This window comes from Cavia porcellus, unplaced genomic scaffold (genome assembly GCF_034190915.1).
Source record: "Cavia porcellus strain 051 isolate PalLab524CR breed Dunkin Hartley unplaced genomic scaffold, mCavPor4.1 scaffold_12, whole genome shotgun sequence".
Lineage (NCBI taxonomy): Eukaryota > Metazoa > Chordata > Mammalia > Rodentia > Caviidae > Cavia > Cavia porcellus.
In genome coordinates, this window is record NW_026947495.1 from 53,779,329 (window position 1) to 53,803,844 (window position 24,516).

The window sequence follows — 24,516 nt, forward strand, 5'->3', positions numbered from 1 at the left end:
TGAAGTAAATGCAGGGAAGAACATATTTAGTACTCTTGTAAGCTATTTGGATAATTATAATCCACAGTTAAAATACAATGCTCTGCTTCACAGATGCTTGCCTTCAAAGTTTGGTAGTACCCAATCTATGCTTCCGAATAAGCAAACAATGTGAACTAGGAACATGCAAAATGCAATTTCAATATGGAAAAGAGAGGTGTATATTTAGACTTAGCACAGATTACCTTATCAAACAAATATTAGGATAATAGCCTTCATGATAAAAAATACATCTTCTTTGAGGAAGAAAAAAATGAATATTCATGATCCTTAAAGTTTCATTAGATCAACTGCATTTAGTCACCATTACAACATATAATTTCTATTTTGCTATTCCACCACCTTAGATAGGGGAGCCTGAGTTTCAGAGAATTTCAGTAACTTGTCCATGCACAGAATGGAATTTGAGTCTAAGCTATCCCTTATAAACCCAGAGGTGTGTTTACAACTCAGCTATTTTGTTACCACTACCTGGTCTCTTTGTCATTTGTAACGTATACGTACCACAAGGTTTCCAATGACCATGACCAACATGAAAACAATAAGGCACATGGTTTGGCCGGCGACCTCCATGCAGTCCCACATGGTCTCGATCCACTCTCCGCACAGCACGCGGAACACGATCAGGAAGGAGTGGAAGAAGTCATTCATGTGCCAGCGTGGGAGCGTGCAGTCCTCATTGATCTTGCAGACGCATTCTTTGTAGCTCTTCCCAAAGAGCTGCATGCCGACCACGGCGAAGATGAAGACGATGATGGCCAACACCAAGGTGAGGTTACCCAGGGCCCCCACGGAATTGCCGATGATCTTTATCAGCATGTTCAGCGTGGGCCAGGATTTTGCCAACTTGAAGACTCGGAGCTATAATAAAAAATATGCTCTTAGTGGTAATCATACTATAATTTTGTAAGTTAGGCATCATTTCACTTGTGTATTGTGTAGAAGCACACCCGAGGCCTATAAAAACTTAAAACATACTAAATTAATTAAACTTCACATGCAGAAAATAATGTTAATAATATTAGAGTTGTTAATCAAATGATATTTAAATGGAAAAAACTTCCTTTTGATTGTTCAAAAGGAACACCCATAAAACAAGTTGCTACTTTGAATATAAACTTTTTAACTTTATCAAAAACATTTTTTTAGTCTCTATTTTGCTTTTATTTTTTATTTTTATTAAAAAATTTTTTTTAGTGAGTGGAAATCAAAGTTAGGATCTAATGCATGTTAGGTACATGCTCTACCACTGAGATACATCCCATGACCTCCCACGCTATTTTATTGATTCTAAAATTTTTATTAGTGCATATTGGCTATACAGATTAATGAGTTGCAATTTGACATATTTATACACGCACATAACGTACTTTAATCATTTCCCCTTCATTATTCCTTTTTTTCTACCCTTCCTCCTACTTTAGAAGCTAAAATGAAATATCCACTGTTCATTGACCATTGTAGGAAAAAAGTTATACAATTTACTAATTTGATAAAATAAAAAATTATTCCTTTCCGTTTGAAAAGTTATATATTTACTTAATTTCCAAGAAATTATTTTTCAACGCATTTTTTGCTTTAATTATAAAAAGCTTTTGTTAAATTATTGTTCAAAATGGTAAAGGCATTACATATTTCTCTGTTTCTTTAACGTAATTCCTACTAATAACATAGAGTGGATTAATAATTGAAGATTAAGCGGGACCTAATCTTTTATTTGAATTTGTTTACAAACTATAAAGTAAAAAAATTATAGATGTAAAAAGAATTAGAAAACTCAGCATATTTTAATGTACCCACAACAGCAGGAAATATTTCAAACATTATTATTCTTAGAAAATAGTTAAAACTTAGCTTTAGAGAGAATGTTTACATATTTTCTTAGATATCACATATTGATGGAAATTTAAAACAAGAAAAGAACTGTAATAACCATGTAAATACACATTTGAGGTACTATGCTAGTGAAAGATCAGATATAAACACAGGATAGGAAGATACCAGTCTGAACGATCGTAGTACAGATAATCCCTCCACATTTGCTAGACCAAGTTCCATTAAACTCAGGCTGACAATAATTCCATCGAAGATATTCCAGCCCTCTTGGAAATAATAATAAGGATCCATAGCAATAATCTTGAGAACCATTTCTGCAGTGAAGATCCCAGTGAAGACCTAAAGTAAAATAGAATTAACACTTGAACAGCACTTGAAAAGCTTTGATTCTGCAATAATTTATAAAGAACATTAAACAGTAATGATAAAATAAAGGAAATTTAAATTGAACAAAACTATCTCAAATTTAGTATCTCCCCAATGGTCATATTTTTGTGTGTGTGTGTGTGTGAATTTGTCTTATTTAAAAAGTCAACTAGATTCCCAGGAACAGTAACATAGATTTTAAAGTATCTCATCATTTATTTTAAATCTAATACTAATCAATAGCCATCAAATACTTTTTCAGTACATTACCCTTTTTCAATTACATTTATTTTTTAGGTAATAGTGCATAGGAATGAATTCACATATTATTAGAAATAATACAATTACTAAATATTTGGTAAAATATTTAGCTGTAGTTGTGTGTTTTTCTTTAAAGTAATCGATGCATTTCTATAATTTAATATACAAGTGTATGTTTGTCATAATATTTTATGATAAAGTTCACTGGGTACATGCCTCAGAATTAAGGTTAATGGAATAACAGAGAAAGAATTGTAGCTTTAATTGAAACCAGCAGGAAAGTGCTCTCATTATTAATACAACAATAATAAAGATTTGAGTGGCTAAATAAAATATGTATTTGACAGAGGAAAGATAAACAATAAAACTAAGTCAGTTTTTCAACATAAAACCATAGGTGAAAAGACACAAGGACATAATGAGCGTGAAATTACTCTTGTAAAAAGCATTTCTCTTTATTCTCTGTGAGTAAAAGCTGTATTTTATGATAGAAAATTCAAGTTTAATCTTTACCAAGTAAGTCAGTCTTTACCTTGGAGGAATTCTGTCAAAATAACAGCACTAAAATTATTTGCTATCCTCATGCAATACATTATTTTAAAACAATCTTTACCCATTATTACAAAAGTATAAGTTTAGCTAACTTTTCATTTTCTCAGTAGCAAAAATATGCATCCCAGAAAACATAACTTAACCGCTGTTAGCATCATTTACTCAAAAAGAAATTAAATGCAAGCCTGCTACACGAAAATCTGAGTACATGGTAACAAGCACATTGAAACATCATTTTTTTTGTTTTATAACTCACAATAGGATTTTTAATTTAAGTAGTGAGTTTTCCTAGTGAATGTAAGGTAAGTTCTAGCTTAAACATTTTTTTATATAAAACTCTTAGAAACATGTATTATTTAAAATAGGAACTTCAATAGGAAAAATGCGTTAGCATAAGCTAGAAATTTTCTAGGTAAATGATTGTCAGTTACTTTTTCATACAGAAAATCATAACATGATTATGTCCAGTTCTTCTGAAATGATTAGCTTTCTTACATTTGAAAAACCATATTCTAAACATGTACTCTTTCACTCAAAAGGTAATCCAATCATTAGATGTCTTATTAAAAAGAATATTTTAATTACATTGTAAATCAAAATACAACTATATCATTTTAAAAGTCTTCAATTGAGAGCCCAAATAAAAATGAGGGAGGGATGGAGAAAAAGAGAATGAGAGAGAGACAGAGAAAGGGGAGAGAGAGAGAGAGAGAGAGAGAGAGAGAGAGAGAGAGAGAGAGAGAGAGAATGTGAGAGAAAATATTCTTCATACCATGGGTTTGAGCTTTATTGCACATCATATGTCCTATTTGTGAGTTTATCATTTTCTCATTAAAACGAATTCGAATTTCTGTGAACTAGTTTACTGCTGCTCAAATGATTACACAGATTTATAGATGAAGAAATAAATGTTTTGGTTGAATGAATAACACAGGAACATAAAAGAACTGTGAGAACTTCAATTCTTTTTTAAAAACTTGGAGTGATATAATTGTTGCTCTACTCATTTATTTTTAAATTTTATTTTATTGTTTTATGAGTATGTATTTGTGATTCATAACGAATACATTCATCATGGGGAGATTTTACACATATGTAGTATTGCAATATATATATCAATTTAATACTTTTTACTTTCTCTTCCCCTTCATACTCTTCTGTCTCCTTCCATACCTAGACCCTCTTTTTATCTCCTATTTTTCCTTTAAATCAGTATGCTCCTTTTTGTATTCTCTTTCAGTAGTACACAAAAATTATATCATTTTTCTGCTTATTAGATTTATCAAATTTGAGTGTTGAAACACCAAAGTTCCACTAGATTTCTCGAAGATGTTCTGTGTTTTTGTAGGAGGGTTTTCTTTTTTTTTAGTTTTTAACAATGTAAAAACTCTCCTACTTTGGGCATTTTGTAAACTAGAGAGTTCAACTGCACTAGTCAAAGGAATTTAGACAATGTTTTCCTCATATAAACATTTCTAATTAGTCCGAAAATACTAAACTTAGACTAAACTGTGCAAAAATAAAACATATTTTTTCACATGTGTAAGTAGAATAAGGGTTGTTATGGTTAATAAATTTGATATTATCATATAAATTACTTTGTAAAATGTGTTTTTTTATTGACATGGATGAGATTATTAGTTATAACAAATTTTCAGCCAGTAGAGACTGTCAATTTACGTATTTTTTTTCTGCCAGCAATAGACAAATGTATTCCTTCTCATATATTCCCTCTATCATGAAGAACGTTGTTTGCCCAACACAAACATGAACTTAATGATAGCTTTTATCACAATCTTCTAGTCATCAGTATCCCATTATTATTTTATACCTTATTATTTAAGTCACTATCTTAAAATTATAGACTTTTGTAACTGAAAGGGACTAACAGTCATCTACTCCAACCCAAATTTTGTTTGTCTGTAAATTGAGAAGGCAGACTCAATGGTGTAAGTGGGTTTTTCTGACTACAAAGTCATTCAGCATGAGCTCTTGGACTAGGTCACAGACAAAGAGGTTTAGTCTAGTGCTTTTCCACTTGATCATCCTATTATTCAATCTCTCTTATCCTGTTCTTTTAACTTGATAGCTTCATCATTGAAAGTCTATAAAACCTCATTTTCCTGCTTTGCTATGGTAAATTTCCAAAATATTCTTCATCTGTTCATTTCCCTAACTGTCCAGTATCCTGGGGAAAACACAAGAGCTAAAGCAGAAATATTTTCCATCAGTATTTCAAAGAAAGGCCCAAGAGGTTAATAGCATATACATAGGAGGAAGGAAGCTGTTTAATGAGCACACGCTAGATGCCAGGCATGTTAGTAGGTGTTTTCACATTACCTCATTTGACCTTCACAACAGTTCTCAGGATTGGGTATTATTGCATATATTTCAATAACAGTAAACAAAGACTCAGATTGTTTATCATAGTTTCCAGAGCTCATATGATTCTTAAACACTGGCAACTATAGTCAAATCCAGTTTCACCTAATTCTAAAGCTGGTGCCGTTTCACAAAACATGCTCCCTGAAGCAGCCCTTTTGGGAATGAAATGCCCATGGGTCATTTATTTCTATAGGTACACAGTATGACCTTTACGGGAACTGGGAGAGATATAAAAGAATTTCACCTCTGTCGTTAAGTGATTTATACCAGACATAAAATCAAAACACATAGTATTATAAAAAGTCTAATATTCAACTGTGTTTTATTCACAAGTGCATTCGGAGTTAGGAAGAATGTTCAACATGGCTCAGTATCAAGTTAGAGGAGATGTCCTAAGGTTGAACCTTGAAAGATACAAATAACTGAGATGCTACAAATGAGAACTCGCTCCATATGAATGTTGAGAACAATGAACAATGAAATATCTTCCTATATGTAAATCTACAAATATTTGCATGGTGTAAGCATTGCATAGGGCTGGAGATTTAGCTCAGTGGCATAAGTGCCTGCTTGACAAGCTCAAGATCATGAGTTCAATCCCCAGTACCAGACCAAACCAAACAACATTGCATGGTACAGTGACAGCGCTATTCTGATGGGGCTGATGGTGTCTGTTCAGGAAACAATGGTGGGAGTAATAGAAGTACTGTATTAATGACATTTTTAAGATAAAAATATAATTGAAGTGAGAAATAATAGGCCCTCATTACAAGCTGATGTAAGAAATAAAAGATGTCACATGTCAAAATGCCAGCTCTCTGGCAGGCTAAAGCAGGAGGATCATAACTTTGAGCCTAGCCTGGGAAACTTTGCAACTTAGCAAAAACATTGCTTTTAAGTAAAAGGTAAAAAAAAAAAAAAAAAAAAAAAGACTGTGGAGTAGCTCAGTGTAAGAGTGCTAGAGTTCAATTCCCAGTACTTGAAAAGAAAAAGAAAAAAAAATCATTAAGGCTGCAGTATTTTCTACCTTTGGGACTCGAAGGATGCAATAAAGTTAACATAAAATACAAGTGAGATTGATAGTACTTTTAATAAGCTCTAATCAGAGGATTTTCATCTCTGTACATGGTGTGTTTAAAGTAATCTAGTCCTTGAGCGATGATTTGGTAATAGCTAGAATATGCTACTGGATCACAATTTACAGAGCTGGAGTAGATAATTCCCCCTGTTACTGAGTACATAAAAAAACTTGAGTGAAAAAATGTACCCTTAGTAGTTTTAGGAACCCTCCCTCTTATCTGTAAAGAGGTAGAGTTGATTAGAAAGATCAAAGAAATACAAGAACTTACTACAACATGTAAATAATAAAGAATTTGTTGATCTCCTGAGCCAAATAACGCAGAGAAGCTGAGGTTACTTATTAGGATATGCATTTGTGGAATTTGTTGCCCAGCATTCTTTCTCCCGCTTTTGCTGGCAACTGTCCCTCAACCTGCATGATTTCTTGGGAAGGCCATATTTTCACAAGATCTCACATCCTACCCAGGCTGACTAAATTGAATTGTATCAAAGTTCTATCATGATTGTCTTTGAATTGGAACTCAAATATAGATCTAGCCCTTTCTAGTGCAAAGGCAGAGAGACACAAAAACTGAAGTATGGCTGAATGTCTCCTGCCTTTTACTGACAAAAGATCCAGGGACTGTTTGGGCCACCCCTAGGACTTCAATAGCAGTAGTTACTACATCTCAGTTTCAAGGGTTACCATTCCCAAAGTTTGCAGTTTATCTTAACTTTCCATTCTGTGGAACAGGTCCCTCCTCCTCCAAGTTGGGTTGAGTTGGTACAGAGGAAGGTCTTGATTACTCATTTCTGTAAACCCTAACACATTCTATCAGACTGAAACTCTTAGAAAAAAGATGAGGAAAGGGAGATCGAATCACAAAAGAAAGAAACTAATATTTTTATGGGTTAAACATTTCATATACAGTCATGAGTATCTCTTTCACTGTTAAAGACCTGAGGCTCAAAATAAATAACTTTCAGAAATCTCTATAGTTATTAATCAGAGCACTGTGTTCTTTTAGAACTAATAATCTCATTAATGACTTTCTATTAAAGATGGAGATTTCTAAAGCAAAGCTGATACGAATAACAAGTTAGCTTCCTTAAGGTTAGACAGTATGATTCTAAAGGCACATCTAATCACAATTGGAATTGCTGAACCTCAGCACCCATTAGAATCCATTGATCAGACAAAATAATGCTAGCACTATAGCTTTTAAAGAGCCAAAGAGGATCCATTCATATTCATGACTCTACAAGGAAAAATTGCACTCCAGGTATAAATAATCCACTTGTTAGAAACTACACCGTCCCTTACATTTTTATCGGAAACATGTTCAGGTTTTAGACACTAGGGACATAAAGAGCAAAATAAACATAATCACTAATATGCTGTGACTATTTTAAATAAGCTATTATGTACTAAATTGATATATTCTCTTATAAGCAAGAGTAATTTCATGAGGAAAAGGTATGTGATGTTTTGAAGGTTATAACTCAAGAAAACTGACCTAATATGGAGATTACAGAGAGCACACTTGTCTGTCTAGTTCATATAGCTTTATGGGCAAATGTATATATACATACATAGATACAGAGGCAAGCTCAAGTAACTGAAATGAAGTATTGCTGAATTACAAATGCATTTTTACCAACTATTTCTTCTCCTGTAAGATATCACTGAAGCACTTTGTTATGTAATTCAGTTTAAAAGATTTATCCTTGGGTCATCTCTTCCATGGACACGATTTCTCTAAAGACTTGCAATTAAGAACTTTGTAGGGTCAGAATGTCAGAGTTTCTCTGGACCTACATTTCCCATAAGGAAAACTGTGAAGATAGTGAGGCATTAACAACTATAACCATGATTAATCAGCACAGACATTGACCTAAACAAACTGCACTGAAACCAGTTGACACTGATTTCTGATTCTGAGATTCCCTGTAGTTTTCCTTCAGATGTTTCTTTCTCTAAAAAAAGACGATGCACTTTTTGAGCTCAACTCAGCACACATTATATTTTCCTTTGTATTATCTTTTCTGCCCTTCCCAAAGAAAGTAAGTAAATTTCAAATGAACTTACCAGGTTCCCTACTGTCAACACACTACTGAATTGATCAGTCATAGGGTAGTGTTCCATGGCCATAAAGAGAGTATTTAAGACAATACAAATAGTGATGGCAAGATCAACAAATGGATCCATAACAATTAAATTCACGAGATGCTTTACTTTTAACCAAGCCTCACAGCAATCCCAGATTAAAAACACATTGGCAAATCTATACCAGCATGGTGGGCATTTCTGTCTAGATTCTTCAAGTTCTGGGAAGACAACAAAGATGAGAAATAAAAAAATAAAAATAAACTATTCTTTCCAGTGGATTATATATGGTTTGATAAAACTAGTGCTTATACTTGAAAACAGGCTTTCACATTAGTTAATCAAACTTGAGAAGACAATCATATTACATTTTTCCATAAAATACTATTTTGAAATATTCAGATAGACTTTCTTTTTTAATTGCAAGAAATAAGCATTTTGAATGTGTTTCAAAATAACTAGTAATTGAAAATAAAAGTTCTAAATAAGACTTTGAACAATGTTAAATTCAGTAAATTACTATTTCTTTTAAAAGTATCATTTTAAGAACACTATCTGAAACTATGATTCTCACTAATATGTGTGACTTATTGTCTCTTCTTATTGCCTCCAAATCAGTAACAGTTTTCTACATAATAAGAATGTAATATGGTTTCTCTTTTAGGTATAGATTCAGATCCAAATCTACATCTGAGATTTTCTAGCTTCATATATGAACAAATGACTGGTAATTTTAATGGGTTAATCCTGTTATAAAAATAACATTACTATTTGAAAATCAAATATTCAATACAGCAGAGCCAAATGTAATTGATTTTTTCTAAAGAGAACGTATGTTACAATTGAATTATATAATTAACTTACAAATTACAATACTAATGTAATATTTCTCCAAACTTAAAGGAATAAGGATTTGCTGAATGTATGACCAGAGGAGTAATAGTTGCTGACCACTCCTGTGTATTAAAATCAACAAGCATTAGTGTCACCTGTCCTATTGAGGAATGTCATGATTGCTGTGTATTTACAAAATGAAGGAGAGATATTTTTAGAGTCTCTGTTGGAGTGGGACACAAGTCTTAATTTATCCAACTCATTTATATTTGTCTCTGTGACATCATTGCATGTCCACGCTTGAAAACTGTTTGCTCAGTCTGAATAAGACTAATGTAATATTAGAATGAATCTTCACTGATACACTACCAAATGGTAAAATGTCACTCTCCAAATGAGAGTATCCAAGTAAATCCAAGTAAAAAATAGACTAGAATTATTTTTTTAATCAATATACTTTAGCTCATTAACTCAATAAGTCAATAACTCTCAATAATTAACTCAACAACTACAAAAAGAAAGAATGGCTCTACAAAGTCTGCAATCAATAGCAAGGTTAACCTCTCAGGGCCTGTTTCTTACCCTCCATTGTGTTGGTCAGGATGCTGGCTATGCTCATGGCTCTTTGCCTTCCGGAGGAATCCTCCAGCATTTCCATTGAAATCTGGTAAGAACTTAGCCTTCGTTTTCTTACTTCTGTTTCCGTGGTGGTGCCCTGCAAACCAAATACCAATAGCTCAAACCACCCTTTGCAGTGAATAATGCAAGACCACATACATCTCTTTGGAAAAACATGCTGCATGCAATTTTTATAATTGTTGGTTATGTTGCAAACACTTTTTAAAAAGTCACACATGATAGCCTTTAATGAGAATTCACTAATTGAATGTAATTATATAAGGCAACTGTGTTACAGAAATATTAACATGTCAGAGGTTTCAGGGAAAATTTTTTAAACATGCCAAAATTTGTTGTTATTTCATTGAAATAAAAATGGATTTTTTTCTTATATTGATTTTAGCAGCCAGCTCAATCTTCCCCTAAAGTAAATGCTATCATATAGTCTCAATGCTGAATTACTTCCTTTGAGGCTATATTGATATACACGGGCCAATTTTGCCATGCACAAACACAGATGTACAATGAAATGTGTGTGCTTTCCTGATATTTCTTTAATTATTTCTAAATGCCACCCTATACAAAACTGACATTTTATCTTAGTTGCATTTTGAATAGCACTAGAATCATTGACATTTCAATGAAAACTAATAATTATTATTATATTGGTCATTACAATATTTAAGGACTATGAACAGATAATTATATAACATTGGGCAAACCCACATCTATAATAAAGATTTGATTGTCAAAACACTCAATTATTTTGTGTTGGTAGGTTACCAAATTTGCAGATATGTTTCATTCAAGACTCTCAAAATTGAGCCTTTTAACCTAACGCATTTGAAAGCTAATGGTTTTATAAAATTCCACTGGTTCTCAAAAATTTTCCCATTCCCAATACATTAGTCATGTATTGTTTTAAAGGACTTTTATTTTGCAGAGGCATAATGGTACAAAGGGCTAAACTGTCCAGACTTTGATGATCTCAATTGCTGTATAATGTCAGTAGTGGCTAGTTTTATCTATTATCACCTCTGGCTGAAAAGGTCCAGTAGGTGACGTTAGAACTGATGGTCCACCCACCAAGGAAACCACACCATTGCAATCCACAGTGCTGTGCATCTTCCCATCTGCTGGAAGCCCTGGCACCATCCTGGATGACATACTGGCCTGACTAACGTTACTGTTGCGTCGCTCTCCATGTCTGGGCGGCACAAACAGTGAGTCTCTCCTGCTCTCGCTGTCTTCAAAGGTGCTGTGCTCATCATCAGCAAAGTCATTCTCAGATCCCACATCCTTGGTCCGTCCTCTGAAGCTGAAAACGCTCGTTTTGCTATTGCGTCTTGGGGAGAATAGGGATCCGCGGATGCTCAACAGAGACTAAGGAGAAAGCGGGGAGGAAAGGAATGGGAGGGGGCGAGGGCGCGGGGTGGGGCACAATTGTTTAAAAAATATTTTAATATCGTAGAAATGATTTGTCTTCAGGTTGGAGTAGTCTTGCTCTTAAACATGGGTTATCAAGTATATAGAGAACACGTATCATTGGACATTTTGATATTAAAGACTATAATGAACATGTAACTGTAAAGAATGTTGTGACGAAGAATTGATTTGCAATTTACAAAGTGCACGACCATTTTATTTAATCTTCACTCACTTAATCTTATGACATGGATTGTGTCACTGTCATGTGATGGGGAGGGACTAGAGGCTGCTGAGGATAAATGACTGGTGGAAGAAGTGGTTAAACAATCAGAGAGTGGCTTGTGCTTCTCAGTGCGAGATTTGCAGGGCATGCAGCTGGAATTAAACTGTGGCTCAAGTGAGACTGTTGACTCAAATTTTAAATATTTGCATAAATATTTTATATTTTCATAGTTATAGCATTGGAAAAAAAACCACTCTAATCTCTCCATTTTCTTCTTCTGGATTCTAGAATGAAGATCTCTGAATGTGTTTGGCTCCCTCCACATAGGAATAAGTCACAAAACAAATCTATGAGTCTGTCTTGCAAATCTTAGTATTTCCCAGCAAGTCACTTTCCTTGATAGGTTATATGTCATAGCAGATGCTGCACAGAGGATCCCTAAACCACTCAATATGTCATCAATCATTTACAAAAATCTAACTGTAGTACCCAGATGTCATGGCTCAGGCCTGTAATCCCAGCAATCAGGAGGCTGAGATAGGAGGATTGTGAAAGTTTGAGGGCAGCCTGTGCTACACAGTGAGTTCAAGCCCAGCCCAGACCACCTAGTGGGACTCTGTTTCAAAAAGCTAAAACAAAAAATTTAACTTTAGCCTAAAAAACCAGGATCTTACTAAAGACAGCAATGTGGAAAACAGCTTAGTCTTTTTTATTTTAATTGTACTAAAGTGAACTTGGTGTTTAAAAATTGCTCATGGTCTGTTTTTGTTGTTTGTTTTTTTGCTGGGGAGAAAGCCCAGGACCTCATGCAGGCAGGACAAGTACATTTACCACTGAGCTATCTCACTGGCCCCCAAAATATTATATTACAGATATTCACAAATAAATCAAATAAATAATTTCTAATTCCAGAAAACAGGGACTTGATTTAAAGCTCCTTTCATTTTTCAATGGATTTTACTTTTGTGATCAGTAAGAGTTTTCAAGAATATATGTCTTCAGTCTGCAGAACATCGGTGAACTTTCCTCATCACTAACACCACAGTGTTTCTCTGTGGTCACTCTACTTGCTCTCACTTCCTTCTGTATCTCTCTCCATGCACACTGTTAGAGTTTATGTCTAGATGTTCCCCCAAAGCCTCATGCTCTCCTAGGCAGGGCTTTGGGGGAGGTGGCTGAATCAGGCGCATGTGATTTTAGATTATAGGTATGTGGCTTATTAATTGACTTAACATGGTTCTGGGTGTGGAAAATGGGAAGGCCCACCATGGTGTGCATGGCTTGTAGCCAGGATGAAATGAAAAGAGAAAAGAAGGCTTACTGCTGCTTCCTGCCTGCCACATCATGAATATTTCTCACCTACCGTGGTGCCCTGTCTTGGAACCAGCCAACTACGGACTAAAAATCTCTACAAACTGTGAGCCTTTCCTCCTTTATCTTGTGGGTGCCAAGCATTTTCCTGCAGTGATGAGAAAGTAACTAAGATATGTACACACATAGGAACACATACATATACAAATACATATATATGCCAGCAGCAAATGTACTTGGACATTTCCTTTCTTCTTCTTCCTATCAGTTTATATCAAATAAATAATAGTGGAAAAAACAGTAGGAAGCCAGTCCCTTTCATAATATTTTTGGTCTCTTTGCCTAATTAGGTCAGGCTGATTCTGTCCCATTTTTAGCTCTATTTCTCGATTTTTCCAGGGTCACAAAGTATCAGAATAATTTTTGTTGCCCTCTGTCTCAGTGTTATTCTTGAAAGATGTTAGTATGCAGTACATTGCTCTTTTGTATTTGATTAAACCCTCCACAAGAACTAGAGGTTGCTCAGCTTATTTAAGTTGTGGCTGTGTCTATGTGACATTCAATTCTTGTAGTAGGAGTACCTACCTTATATCAGACTATTTAAACTGATTTTCATTAAAGTGATCAAGAGATTATATCCTCTTCATTAATAGTAAGTGCTAATGTTTTCAGTTCCCTAAGACTCTAGTTCAATTAGTATTATAATAATTGTTATGTTGAGAACTACCTTTTTAAATTTTAATTTGTAAGGAAATAACTTTGAGCGTTTAAAACATATATTTTGAGATCGCATCTTGTTGGAATTGTGATTTACTAAGCAGTTGCTGTGTTTTGAGTGTGAGGTCAAAGGGTGCATGTGTTGGAATCTTAATTCCTCAGCACGGCACTTTTGGAAGTTGAAATCTAGCGAGAGATGTTTAGGTTTGGGGTGGAACCCTTGTGAATGGATTAGTGCTTTTCTCATGAATGGACTGGCTATCATGAGAGTCTGGTACCTTCTTTTTCTCTTTCATTATCTATCCATTTGCTGTTTCACTCATGGGTCCTTGTGCTAAGCTGAACAGATGCTAGTGCCATACTCCTGAACTTTCTGACCTCTAGACTATGAGTCAAAACATCCTGTTTATTTTATAAATTTCCAAGTCTCAATTATTCTGCTGCAGTAACAGAACACAGAGTAAAACAATTGAAGGTAGGATTCAAGAATCCGAATTTGTGACACGTATTCCAGGTGATTCCAAACTCATGTGGACCTAACTGTTTACTCATAGAAATATAAACTTACATTGTATTATGATTATGTTTTATATGAATCCCTAGGATGGTTCAATATAATCACTTTAATATATCTATGTTCTGCAACTCTCTGGAAACTGAAAATGTCTCTATATAACACTTGTTGGGAGTATGCTGTATTTTTACATTTATAACATATCTGATACATGCTTTTATTTGCATGTTTTTATGTTGGGGTGTTCTCAGAGGCGTTTCAGACCTTAGTTTATTTGAAGTTTCTATTCACTCTTTGGAAAGTGTAATAATAGGTGTGAGCATAGCTTTCAAGGCAATGCAGACCAAAAAAGAAGATAATAAAAATAGTATGCAGAGAAAATACCTAAAAATAACATGCTAAAGATGCAGCAAAGAGGGGAAATACCCACAGCTGTGGAACCCTTTTTCTAAGAGGAAAGAAGAGCTTTTATGTTGAACAGAAAGCCCATCGCTTTTCACCTCAGGCCTACTGTAGCACAAATTACAGGTATCTAAGAGGATAATTGTGGACTTTATAAAAATTTTTCAGTAACAGAAAGGAAGACACAAGAATTAAATCTGTAGTACATTCCTGCAGGAAGGGTCTGGATTCACAGTTTGCTGGGGAAAATAAAAAAGGAGGACACAGGAATTTCAATTTGTTCATGTGGAAACATGTAAAATAAATATTTGTTGGAAATATTCACTTCAAATATGTGTACCATTTGTTATCTCTGCCAAATTATCAACTACATTTGGTATTAGCTACAAAGTTTGTAGTTTAAAATAAATGGCCTCAGTGTGTTCAGAGAACATTCTGCCTGTAATTTATGGCCTTTCTGCTTTGACAATTTCAGAAGTTAAATTTGTTTTGAAAATATGTCTCTCCTGTGCCTGCCATCAACACAGATTCTCTTTCCTAACAGAGAAAGTTCTTTTTTCTTTACAAAGCAGGAGTATAAACTGCTTCTAGTGTATTTCTGTTTATGCGTTGTGTTAATGCCTTCTTGCCTATCTTTACTAGAATCTGTAAATTCAGTGCTAATCAGTTCCTTTACTTTTGAGATTCTATCTTATCTATTTACAAATATGAAATGAACTACTTATACCTGATGCATAGGTGGTGTTGCTGTTAATGTTACAACTTGTCAGCTAACCGCCCTGTGCTGCTGCTTCTAGGTGGTTTAATCAGCCCCTGTAATTCAGGATTCCCATTTTTTGAGGTTTGGAGAGTCACCATTAGGTATTGCACGCTCTCTTCCATCAGCCTGGAATACTGGTCTAAGCGATAACTTCTTTCCTTGCCTTTTTGAAATCTCACTCAAAATGTGCCATTGACTGCAGTCTTCCTAAATCACCTTATTTAAAATTTTGCTTTCAATTATGTTTCTTGAGTGCATCAAGCATTTATTACCTTCCAATATAATATATTATTTTATCGTTTAGTATTTATTAACCTTTACAAAAAGGTTCCGGGAGGTTAATGAGTTGAATCTCCTTGGTCACTGAAGCATAGTCAACATATGGAACTATTCCTGCCGCATAGTAGGTGATTAATAATTTTCATGTGATAAATTTACCTGCCATTATTTTATATTAAAGGAAAATACCATGTTGTAAACAGAAATATGTTACTAAGTGTAAAGAGCAATGAGCAATTGAAACTACACAAATTTTTAGTTTCTTTTATTTACAACTTAATGCAATCATTTTATTTCAAGACTCATTGTCACATAAGATTTCTATTTATTGGTTAACTCTCTATAACTTGATAAAGTAGGCATTATTACCTCAATTTTCAGAAATTAAAAAGTATAAGTGACTTGATCAAGGTGATAAAATCATTGTGAAGTTGAGACATGAGCAAACCTTTTGTTATGTCAATCATTATGCTACACTGAAAAATATTACTCATCAGTCCTAATGGTTTTAAGAATGCCAAAATATCCACAGTGACACTTCAATTATAACAAAAATCCTTGGTCTGAGAAATTGACTCCTATATAGTTTCAAATTAATTCCAAATGTCATTGATTAAATATGGATTAAATATTTTATATTTATGTTTTGCAAGACAGTAGTAGTTGAACCCATCAATAACAATTTTATCTGCAGAAAAAATTTTTTTATCTTAAAACTCTTTTTGTCTACATGTCTATTTTTTCCTAAATGGAGTGCAAGTTCCAAAAGACTTTTCTTTATTAGAGTACTATTTGCATATTTAGTGTAAATTTTATAAAATACTGACAATTATGTACCATCTTTTCTCTCGATGAACAGCTAATCAGTATACTGGATTAAATTTTGTGATTATCACTCTTTTATTAAATAATCATTCTTTGTAGAAAGAATATTATACTCTTTGATTGATGTGGTTTTGCTTTAAATTAATCATATGCAGTGTCTTTAAAGTATTAACCTTAAAGTATGTACCAGCTCAGATTAATTTAATTAGATGAGCTTGTCTTTCACAGCACATGAAATTTTGATAAACCAAATAGAATGTTCAAAGCATAACTGTGCTTATCATCAATCTCAGACCATTTGCGTTATATAATGCATAAATGTATTAACAACAAAGTGCTGAAATTGTTTTTTATTTGAAAATATGCTGAAGAATTGGATAGCTGGCTTTAAATTGGAGCAAAAATTGACAGTCTTCAAAGTCATTTCTTCCAGAGCATTTGGGTTATTATTTTATTCTATGTTCCATGGCTTGACTCCCATGGTGGACTAATAGAGACTCATCTCAGCACCATCCACACACATATCAAAGGATAAAGCAGAACTCCAGAGACATTTCTATTCAAAATTCATGCATGTGTTACAGTTGCAGCCTCAGATGGTAAGGCAGAGATCCATTCCTAAGGTTTGTCTGAAATCCCCAAATGGCAAAGGTAAATAAAAGCTTCTAAAATCATCTCAGTAAAGAGAAAATTCTGATAAGTAGGTCACACCCCCCAGAAGTTAAGAAAAATGGCCTCAAATCATGAACTGTTTAAGCTTTCAGTAGTTTAAATTTTTAAAATCTCTTCTATGGACAATTCATGACAAGAATTTAAATAGTTAATTAAACGTTAAAGCCCTGTCCACACTTAAATTCAATAGTGCAAACACATACCCACATGAAAGATGCCAGTTAAAAAGGAAAGACAGACAAAACAAACCAGAGCATTAGGCAGCGACTCCTACCTGATGAGGGGAGCAGAACTTCTTGTCACTGCTCAGTCGGTTTCCATCCATGGAAAAAAGGAAGCTTCTCCTTTTGACGCTGTCTTCTGATTCTGACTTGGGAAACCTGTCTGCCTCTCCTCTGTTGTGTCCTTCAGAATGGTCCCTCTGTCTTCTTTTCTTCCTGCGGTTCCTCCACTCCTTGGCACTTTTGGAGCTTAACTTTGATGCTTCTGAAGAACTTTCCAAGAGCTCTCCTAACCCACCTATCCCACTGAAATCTCTTGAAGCAGCAGATGCGGCTGCAACTGCCTGTTATGAAACAGAACCAATTACTGTTTAGAATGTGTAGCTTGGAAAACAGGCGACTGTGGTACAGTTCTGTCCATCCAGCACTATTAACTGCATGGCAAAATGATGTCTGCTGGTACTTCTGCTTTTCTTTCACAGGAAAGTTTATTTAATATGATCCTTAATGTTTTAAACTACACAGCAATATGCTAGTCCATGAATGCAAGAAATGTGTGGTCTCACAAACCTCCTGGACTGAATATTTTTTTCTTTTAACTCAGTGGAGATTAGTTTAAATTTGGGGAACATTGGTGTTAAACTTTCTTTATAATTTAAAAATAATGTTTTCTCAGTGTAGTTATATTCCTTTGATCACTATTTCAATTCTATCCATTGGGCTATGCTTCCCATGTACAGCTATGAACAACTGAGTCGGTATTATTTTTTCCTTTAAATCCAATACAAAAAGCTTTTTTTCTCTTTTATTTTCTGAACTCAAAATATTCAAAGTACACACTATTTTACCCCCAATGGAAATGGTTGGAATATACTGGCTAGATTTTCTTGGTTCTTTATTTGAATTACTTTTGGGACTAAGGTTTGCATCTCTTTGGTCATGCTAATCCCAGAGAATATACTATATAGTACTTTTCACTTTTAAAATTTAAGTTTTACACATTATTATTATTATTATAAATGATTAACATTTAAATATAATAAATGCCTGAAATATTTTTCAAGAGATTATGAGAATTTCAAATATTTTTCTCCACATTTCAGCACTAAAGTGTTATAAGCATTCTGAGTTCCAGTATCTACTAATGAAATAGAGTTAACTCTGAGGTAAAATATGTTTTATGTTTCCACGTATAATATTTTTAAACTGGAACTGATTTAACTATAACTTTCAGAGGCTGTAAAATAGCAATATGATTTATATCAAAGCTGAGTTCTCATTAGGTATAATCATATTTTTAAACAACCATAGAAGCAGAAATAATTTAATTATGAAAATATTACTTAAACTTTTACATTTGTCATTAAGAAGTACAAAGAGCTCTCATTTTGTCTATCTTCCCTATGGACTATAAATTAGATAAGAATTTCGTCATTTTTTTGTATGCAGAATGTGTGGTATGTCTCTGGATATAAAAAGTGCTGGTACATGTTTTGTGAATAGAGATTTTAAAAAGATGTCTTACACTAGGGAGATAGTATGATGTTTACATATATGTGTCTGATTTACTTTATTTATGAGTTTGGTCTCTAGTTCCATCAATTTGCCTTAAAAAGTCTTGAGTTTCTCCTTATTTATAGCTGAATAGTACTTCATTGTATAAAAATGCCACATCTTTTTATCCATTCCTCAGTTGATGGGCATTTGGGTTGTTCCCAAGATTTAATTATTTCAAACTGTGTTGCTATAAATGAGTGCACTCAAAGACTTAATGATATCTAAAATGTACAATAAATATTGTGAAAGAGGAAGAAACTGCTCAAAAGGAAAGAACAATTGGAATGAGGGAGAAGAGAAAAATAAGGGAAAAACGTGTATATTATATATATATATATATATATATATATATATATATATATATAGCTAAGATAATTATGCTACTCATTTTGTTTAGGTCATTGAAAAGAATGGTTCGTGTTTATATTGTTTGATTAATTTTTCAAGTCTATGTTTTGTAACCTGAGCAACTACTTTGAAGATAACAATATACAATATATTAACTTGTTAATTTCCTATTATCTTATTTTGAAATTCTGTATCATTGTTTTTATTGACTTTTTTCTCTTTAAAAAAATGTCTTGACCTTGACTTTTCTAAATCCTATAAACTACTGTATGTCAGAGTGGCTTGTGTGATAGCAACATATTTTAGGACAGAGAAAAGGTAAAATTCATATACAAAGCTATTATTATTTTCAACTAAAATTGATTTTATTTCTAGTTGAATATATCATTATTTTAAACTAAAACTTTTTAAAATATTAAAACTGAAAAAGGGCTGTGCTGCATATTCTTGAGGACCTGCATGACTAGAGAGAATGGAACTAGACTAACCATAGTCTGAAATGTATACATTGACCTAGCCAACATTTAAATTATAATACAGATATTCATTTTATAGAGCACTACATTTATACAGAAATCCAGATCCAAACTTGATAGATGACAATCTCTAAAATTTAAGTGAAACCAAATTTAGAATTTATAAAATATTTACAAAATTGATTGTAGTTAGATTTCTTAATTCTTGCTTTCACTATCACTTCTAATATTATCTATTGTTATAAATGAAGATTAAAGTACTTTATAATTTGATTACCTAAACATAATCAAATGAACAAATTAAACATTTGTCTTAGGCAAGTTTAGTTACATATATTTGATAGTAGGAGGTACCTAATATATACCATTCATTCAAAGAATGAATATAAATGTATCGTTTTAATTCAAATACAGTCCTTAATTCTTTTTTCTCCACTGAACAGACCTAAACACAGTGAAAATAATATGTTTATTTATTTTTCCCTGGAAACAAAGGAAGTGTTGGTAATAGTCCCTTAGCATAATCCTGAAACACATGTTCATTTAGATGGCTTCTGGAATTTGTTTTGTATAAAATATGATTTCCCTAATTCTGAGTAACAGCTCAAATAACTGAAAACCAAAATGGATTTTCAAGGCAACAAAGGTAACCTCCAACACAACAGAGTTTCTATGTCACTCATCAACTCAAATCTGTGACTTGTTCCACTTACGTAGATTTGCCGAGTCCATCAAAGGCAGATGTTTCCTGTCATTTCTTGTGTCTGTCTACCTGTTTATAACCAGCTCCATGGCACTACCAATATCCTGTTTACTTGAAATAGTAGTGATTCTTTTTACGGTTAACTTCCTGTATTTTTCTTGCAACAAATAACAAATTAGTATTTAATATTTACACAGGTAAGAATGTTTTTCTTATAACATTTCTCTGTGATCTAAAATATCTTTGTAACTCATGATATGTGTCCTTAAAGACATAATCAAATAACTAATACTTTGTTCATTTTAAATGTAAAATTTCATTCAAAACCATAAAATAGCAACTATATGTTTCAATTGTATCCCTAATTATATTAGATCTCCTAAATGTCATTTTTAATTTTACCTTATAGTTTATTCTTATTTTTTTTTCTATCAGACCTGTATATAGGTCTGATGGGATATACTAACCTGGACAGTATTAGATATTTAAAGATTGTAAATGCCAAACATAATTACAGTGTTCTAGCATAAAGCATTTATTTCTTTGTAAGGTTGACCTTCTTTCATGTTTTAAAGCTGCATGCTATTTCTTTATGTCTACACAATGAGTAACACTAGAAGACCCTAAATAGATATTAAATAAAAATGGTAGTAATGTAGGCTTCTTGAAGTCAATAGACTCAATAGTCTTGCAAAGTTAGTGAGCACAATTAGGCTCTGCTACAGTACAAATAACTTCAGTCAGTCTCAATCCCGCACAACTCATTTTGCTTTTAACTCTCTCTGCTTCAACATTGGCTCTACCAGCCATCACTGTATTTGTTGTCAGTAAGGAAGCAAAATTGACTGCCACTGCACTATTCTAATAAGTGTAACAACAGTTTCTCTAAGTATTGTAAAGCTAAATGTGATTCAGGTCACAACTATTCAGTCATTGGAATCTAATAAATAATTTTAAGTGGATAGAATTGCCATATTTTAACTGAAATAATCATTAGGTAGAGATGTAGGATCTTTAAATGTTTATTAGACACATTTGTAAACTCCAAAAGTTTATACTATTAAATCAATTTTATATTTTACTCTAACCTATGCTACATCTCAGAATAAATTTAGTCTTGAACTGTAATCTGTGTGGCATTTCCAGGCAGACCACTTTGTCTCTTTTTATAAATAATGATAGAATAATGCTTTATAGTACAGTTAAATGCAATCTATGCACATTATTTTCTATAAAATATATATTTTAAAAATTGAAATTAGAAAAGTCTTTGTAAGCAGCTATCTCGCTTTGCTATCTTATGAAAGTATTTTATTTATATTGATGAAGTGAAATTCTTAAGTGACTGAAATATAGTAGAACTTTCTACCAGTAAGGACAATACATGAGTTTCAAATTTGCTTAGATTTTCCTTTTCAAATGAATAATCACTACTCCATTCCAAGGGAAGAGGGGAATAGCATAACCTCCACATGCTGCAAGTGCTAAATCTATGGTAGAGACAAGTAATTAGCCAAGCAACTCATTGGTAACTTCATGTTCTATCAAAAACACTTCAAACAGCATCACATACACTATGTTATAAACCAACAAAGTAGCTCACGATTGTTAAAATCTTTGGACTTATTAGTTCCAGTTATGTAACATCATTAAGATAGTATTTTGAATGTCTGCATTCGTACATCTAAGGAAATTACCACAAAAACATCAGCACAAAAACCATTATATGGAGATGCAAAACATTTAAATGATTTAGAAATGAGGTAACTATATCTCAAAACAAAGATCAAAAGTTTTTTATGAATACAGAAATATTAAGCACCCAAAAAAGTAAAATAGTCAGTTTCTGGAAATCAATTGAAGACTGTCAGAAATACAAAAAGTAAAGAATATATACCAAAGTTTAAGAGAAAAAAATCAGAACTGAACAAGAACCAACACAGACATTAAAATTAGCATACAAGCACATTGTATATGTTCAAAATATTAATTAGACATAAAATATAAAGAAGACGCAGATCTAGTTTTCTAGAAGAAAGCTGTAATGTCTGTAATGGAACTGCACTACGTAAAATTAACAGATTAGACAATGAAGAAAAAAGATGATAAATTTGAAGATATAGTAATAGAAACTATCTAAACTGAAATAGCCAACCTTATTCCAAAACTCGTATGGACCTAGACCAGCCAAAACAGCTTTGAAAAGTCAACCTTAGTTAGACGGCTGACACCATCAGTAGTATTATTATGAAGTTGCAGTAGCAAGATAATGTGGTATTACTATAAAGAGACAAATTATCTAGACAGGGAAGAGTCTCAAACAGATTCACATACATATGGACAATATTTCTCACAAAGGCTCAAAGCCAAAAAGAAAGGACATTTTTGTTTAATAAATGGTGTTGGAATAACTACAAATGCTTATGCAAAAAAAGAGGGTATGCATGACTCATACTTCATGCAAAATTAAAGTGGATTATTGACCTAAAATCTAAAACTTTACAACTCTAGAACAAAGCTATCAGAGAATATCTTTGTTGTATTGGTTTGGCAAAAATTTGTTAGATGCTACATAAAAGTCACTGATTTTCTTTTTGAAAAAGCCAAAAAGTAAGTAAATTTCATGAAGTGTACAGCATGAAATTTAACATTTTTTGCTCTTAAAAATTACTGTTAGAAGAAAAATATAAGTTTATACTGGGAGACAATATTCTCAAAGTATATATGTGATAAAGTATTTGTACTTAGAATATATAGAAAGCACTTAAAACTAATAACAAAGTAATCAGAAAGACTTAAATTAAAAAGACCGACCATATAAAAAATTGGCAAAGATTTGTATGAGCTGTAAGTAGCTGACATGAATCAGATTCTTGTTTTGCCTCTGACAATCTTTATTTTGTAATACACAGCCATTCTTGCTCATTTTTTAATCCAATACTGTGTTGCTGCCTTCTCTCCAGCTATGAGGCCCAATGAACTACAACCCTAACTCAAACAAGTACTAATAATGAAAAATCTAAAGTTGGCACATAATTCAGATGCCGCCCTAATATCTTGTTTCGACTATGGCAGGCATCTCTCATATTGCAAAAATCGCAAAGACTGATTAAGTGTCGGCATACATAAGATTTTCTTGTTAACACCTGAGATCGATTAATTTTAGAATGAAACCTCTAATGTTACAATTAGAGAAGAAAAGTTTTAGTTGGAAATATACCAGATACATTTCTTTTTCGAATTCAATGAAAATTAAATTATTTCCTCATCTTCCACAAGATAATTGCTTAGCAAACCTTATACTCAACATGATCTCTACCTACTGCTCTGTTTCTTTATAGTACATAAAGCTGAAAAAGTTTCTTTGCCTCCACCTTGAGAAACAGTTTCAGGATTGAACAGCTTTGTCATTTGAAATGCAATATCTATATGCCAAATGAAAAGCCCGTTCAAAGTAATCCCTGGAGTACAACAATATCCCCACAGAGAAACTACAATAATAAAAGTTTGCATGTTACCACTCAGTACCTGGGCTTCTTCCTGCTGCTTTTTAAGCTGTTCGAGCATCTGCTGAAACTCTGCCTCTTTCTGTTCAGCCTCTTCCAACGTGGCCTGATTTTGTTCCTCATAGGCCATGGCCACCACAGCCAGGATCAAATTCACCAGATAAAAAGAACCCAAAAAAATGACTAGGACAAAGAATATCATGTAGGTTTTCCCAGCAGCACGTAATGTCTAGGGAAGAGAAGAAAATAAAATCATACTGATATTTTAGTGTAATAGCCCCCAACAAATATCTGATGCCACAATTAGAAATATTCCCCCTCACTTCAGACATGTTTATCACATCACTCTTGACACCTTCGGATGCAGTTCTGGAAGTCTGCTTTTGTATCTCCCACAGAAGAGGGGTGACCAGAAACAGGTGAATGCTGCTGCCAAGTGCTTTCTGACAGAAAGACATGGTCATAAAAAATAGTGTGGTGTGCTGTATTCACTTGATAAGTCACCCACTCCTGAGTC

The 24,516-nt window shown here is 33.2% G+C and overlaps 1 protein-coding gene across 8 annotated transcripts in view; it reads right to left on the reverse strand.

Moving 5' to 3' along the window:
• Scn3a (sodium voltage-gated channel alpha subunit 3) overlaps window positions 1-24,516 on the reverse strand; it is a 107,052-nt gene that overhangs the window by 39,193 nt on the left and 43,343 nt on the right. For 3 of the 8 annotated variants that reach the window (XM_023561156.2, XM_013142571.3, XM_023561157.2), the window contains exons 11-17: window positions 24,022-24,228; window positions 17,463-17,753; window positions 11,144-11,440; window positions 10,022-10,154; window positions 8,588-8,826; window positions 2,041-2,214; window positions 544-900 (exon numbers count right to left, since the gene is read on the reverse strand). In XM_023561156.2, coding sequence (XP_023416924.1) covers window positions 544-900; window positions 2,041-2,214; window positions 8,588-8,826; window positions 10,022-10,154; window positions 11,144-11,440; window positions 17,463-17,753; window positions 24,022-24,228 — 1,698 coding nt within the window. Of the gene's footprint in view, window positions 1-543; window positions 901-2,040; window positions 2,215-8,587; window positions 8,827-10,021; window positions 10,155-11,143; window positions 11,441-17,462; window positions 17,754-24,021; window positions 24,229-24,516 lie in introns of those variants that run through there. The other 5 variants (XM_023561158.2, XM_013142569.3, XM_023561159.2 and 2 more) reach the window with 3 other exon arrangements.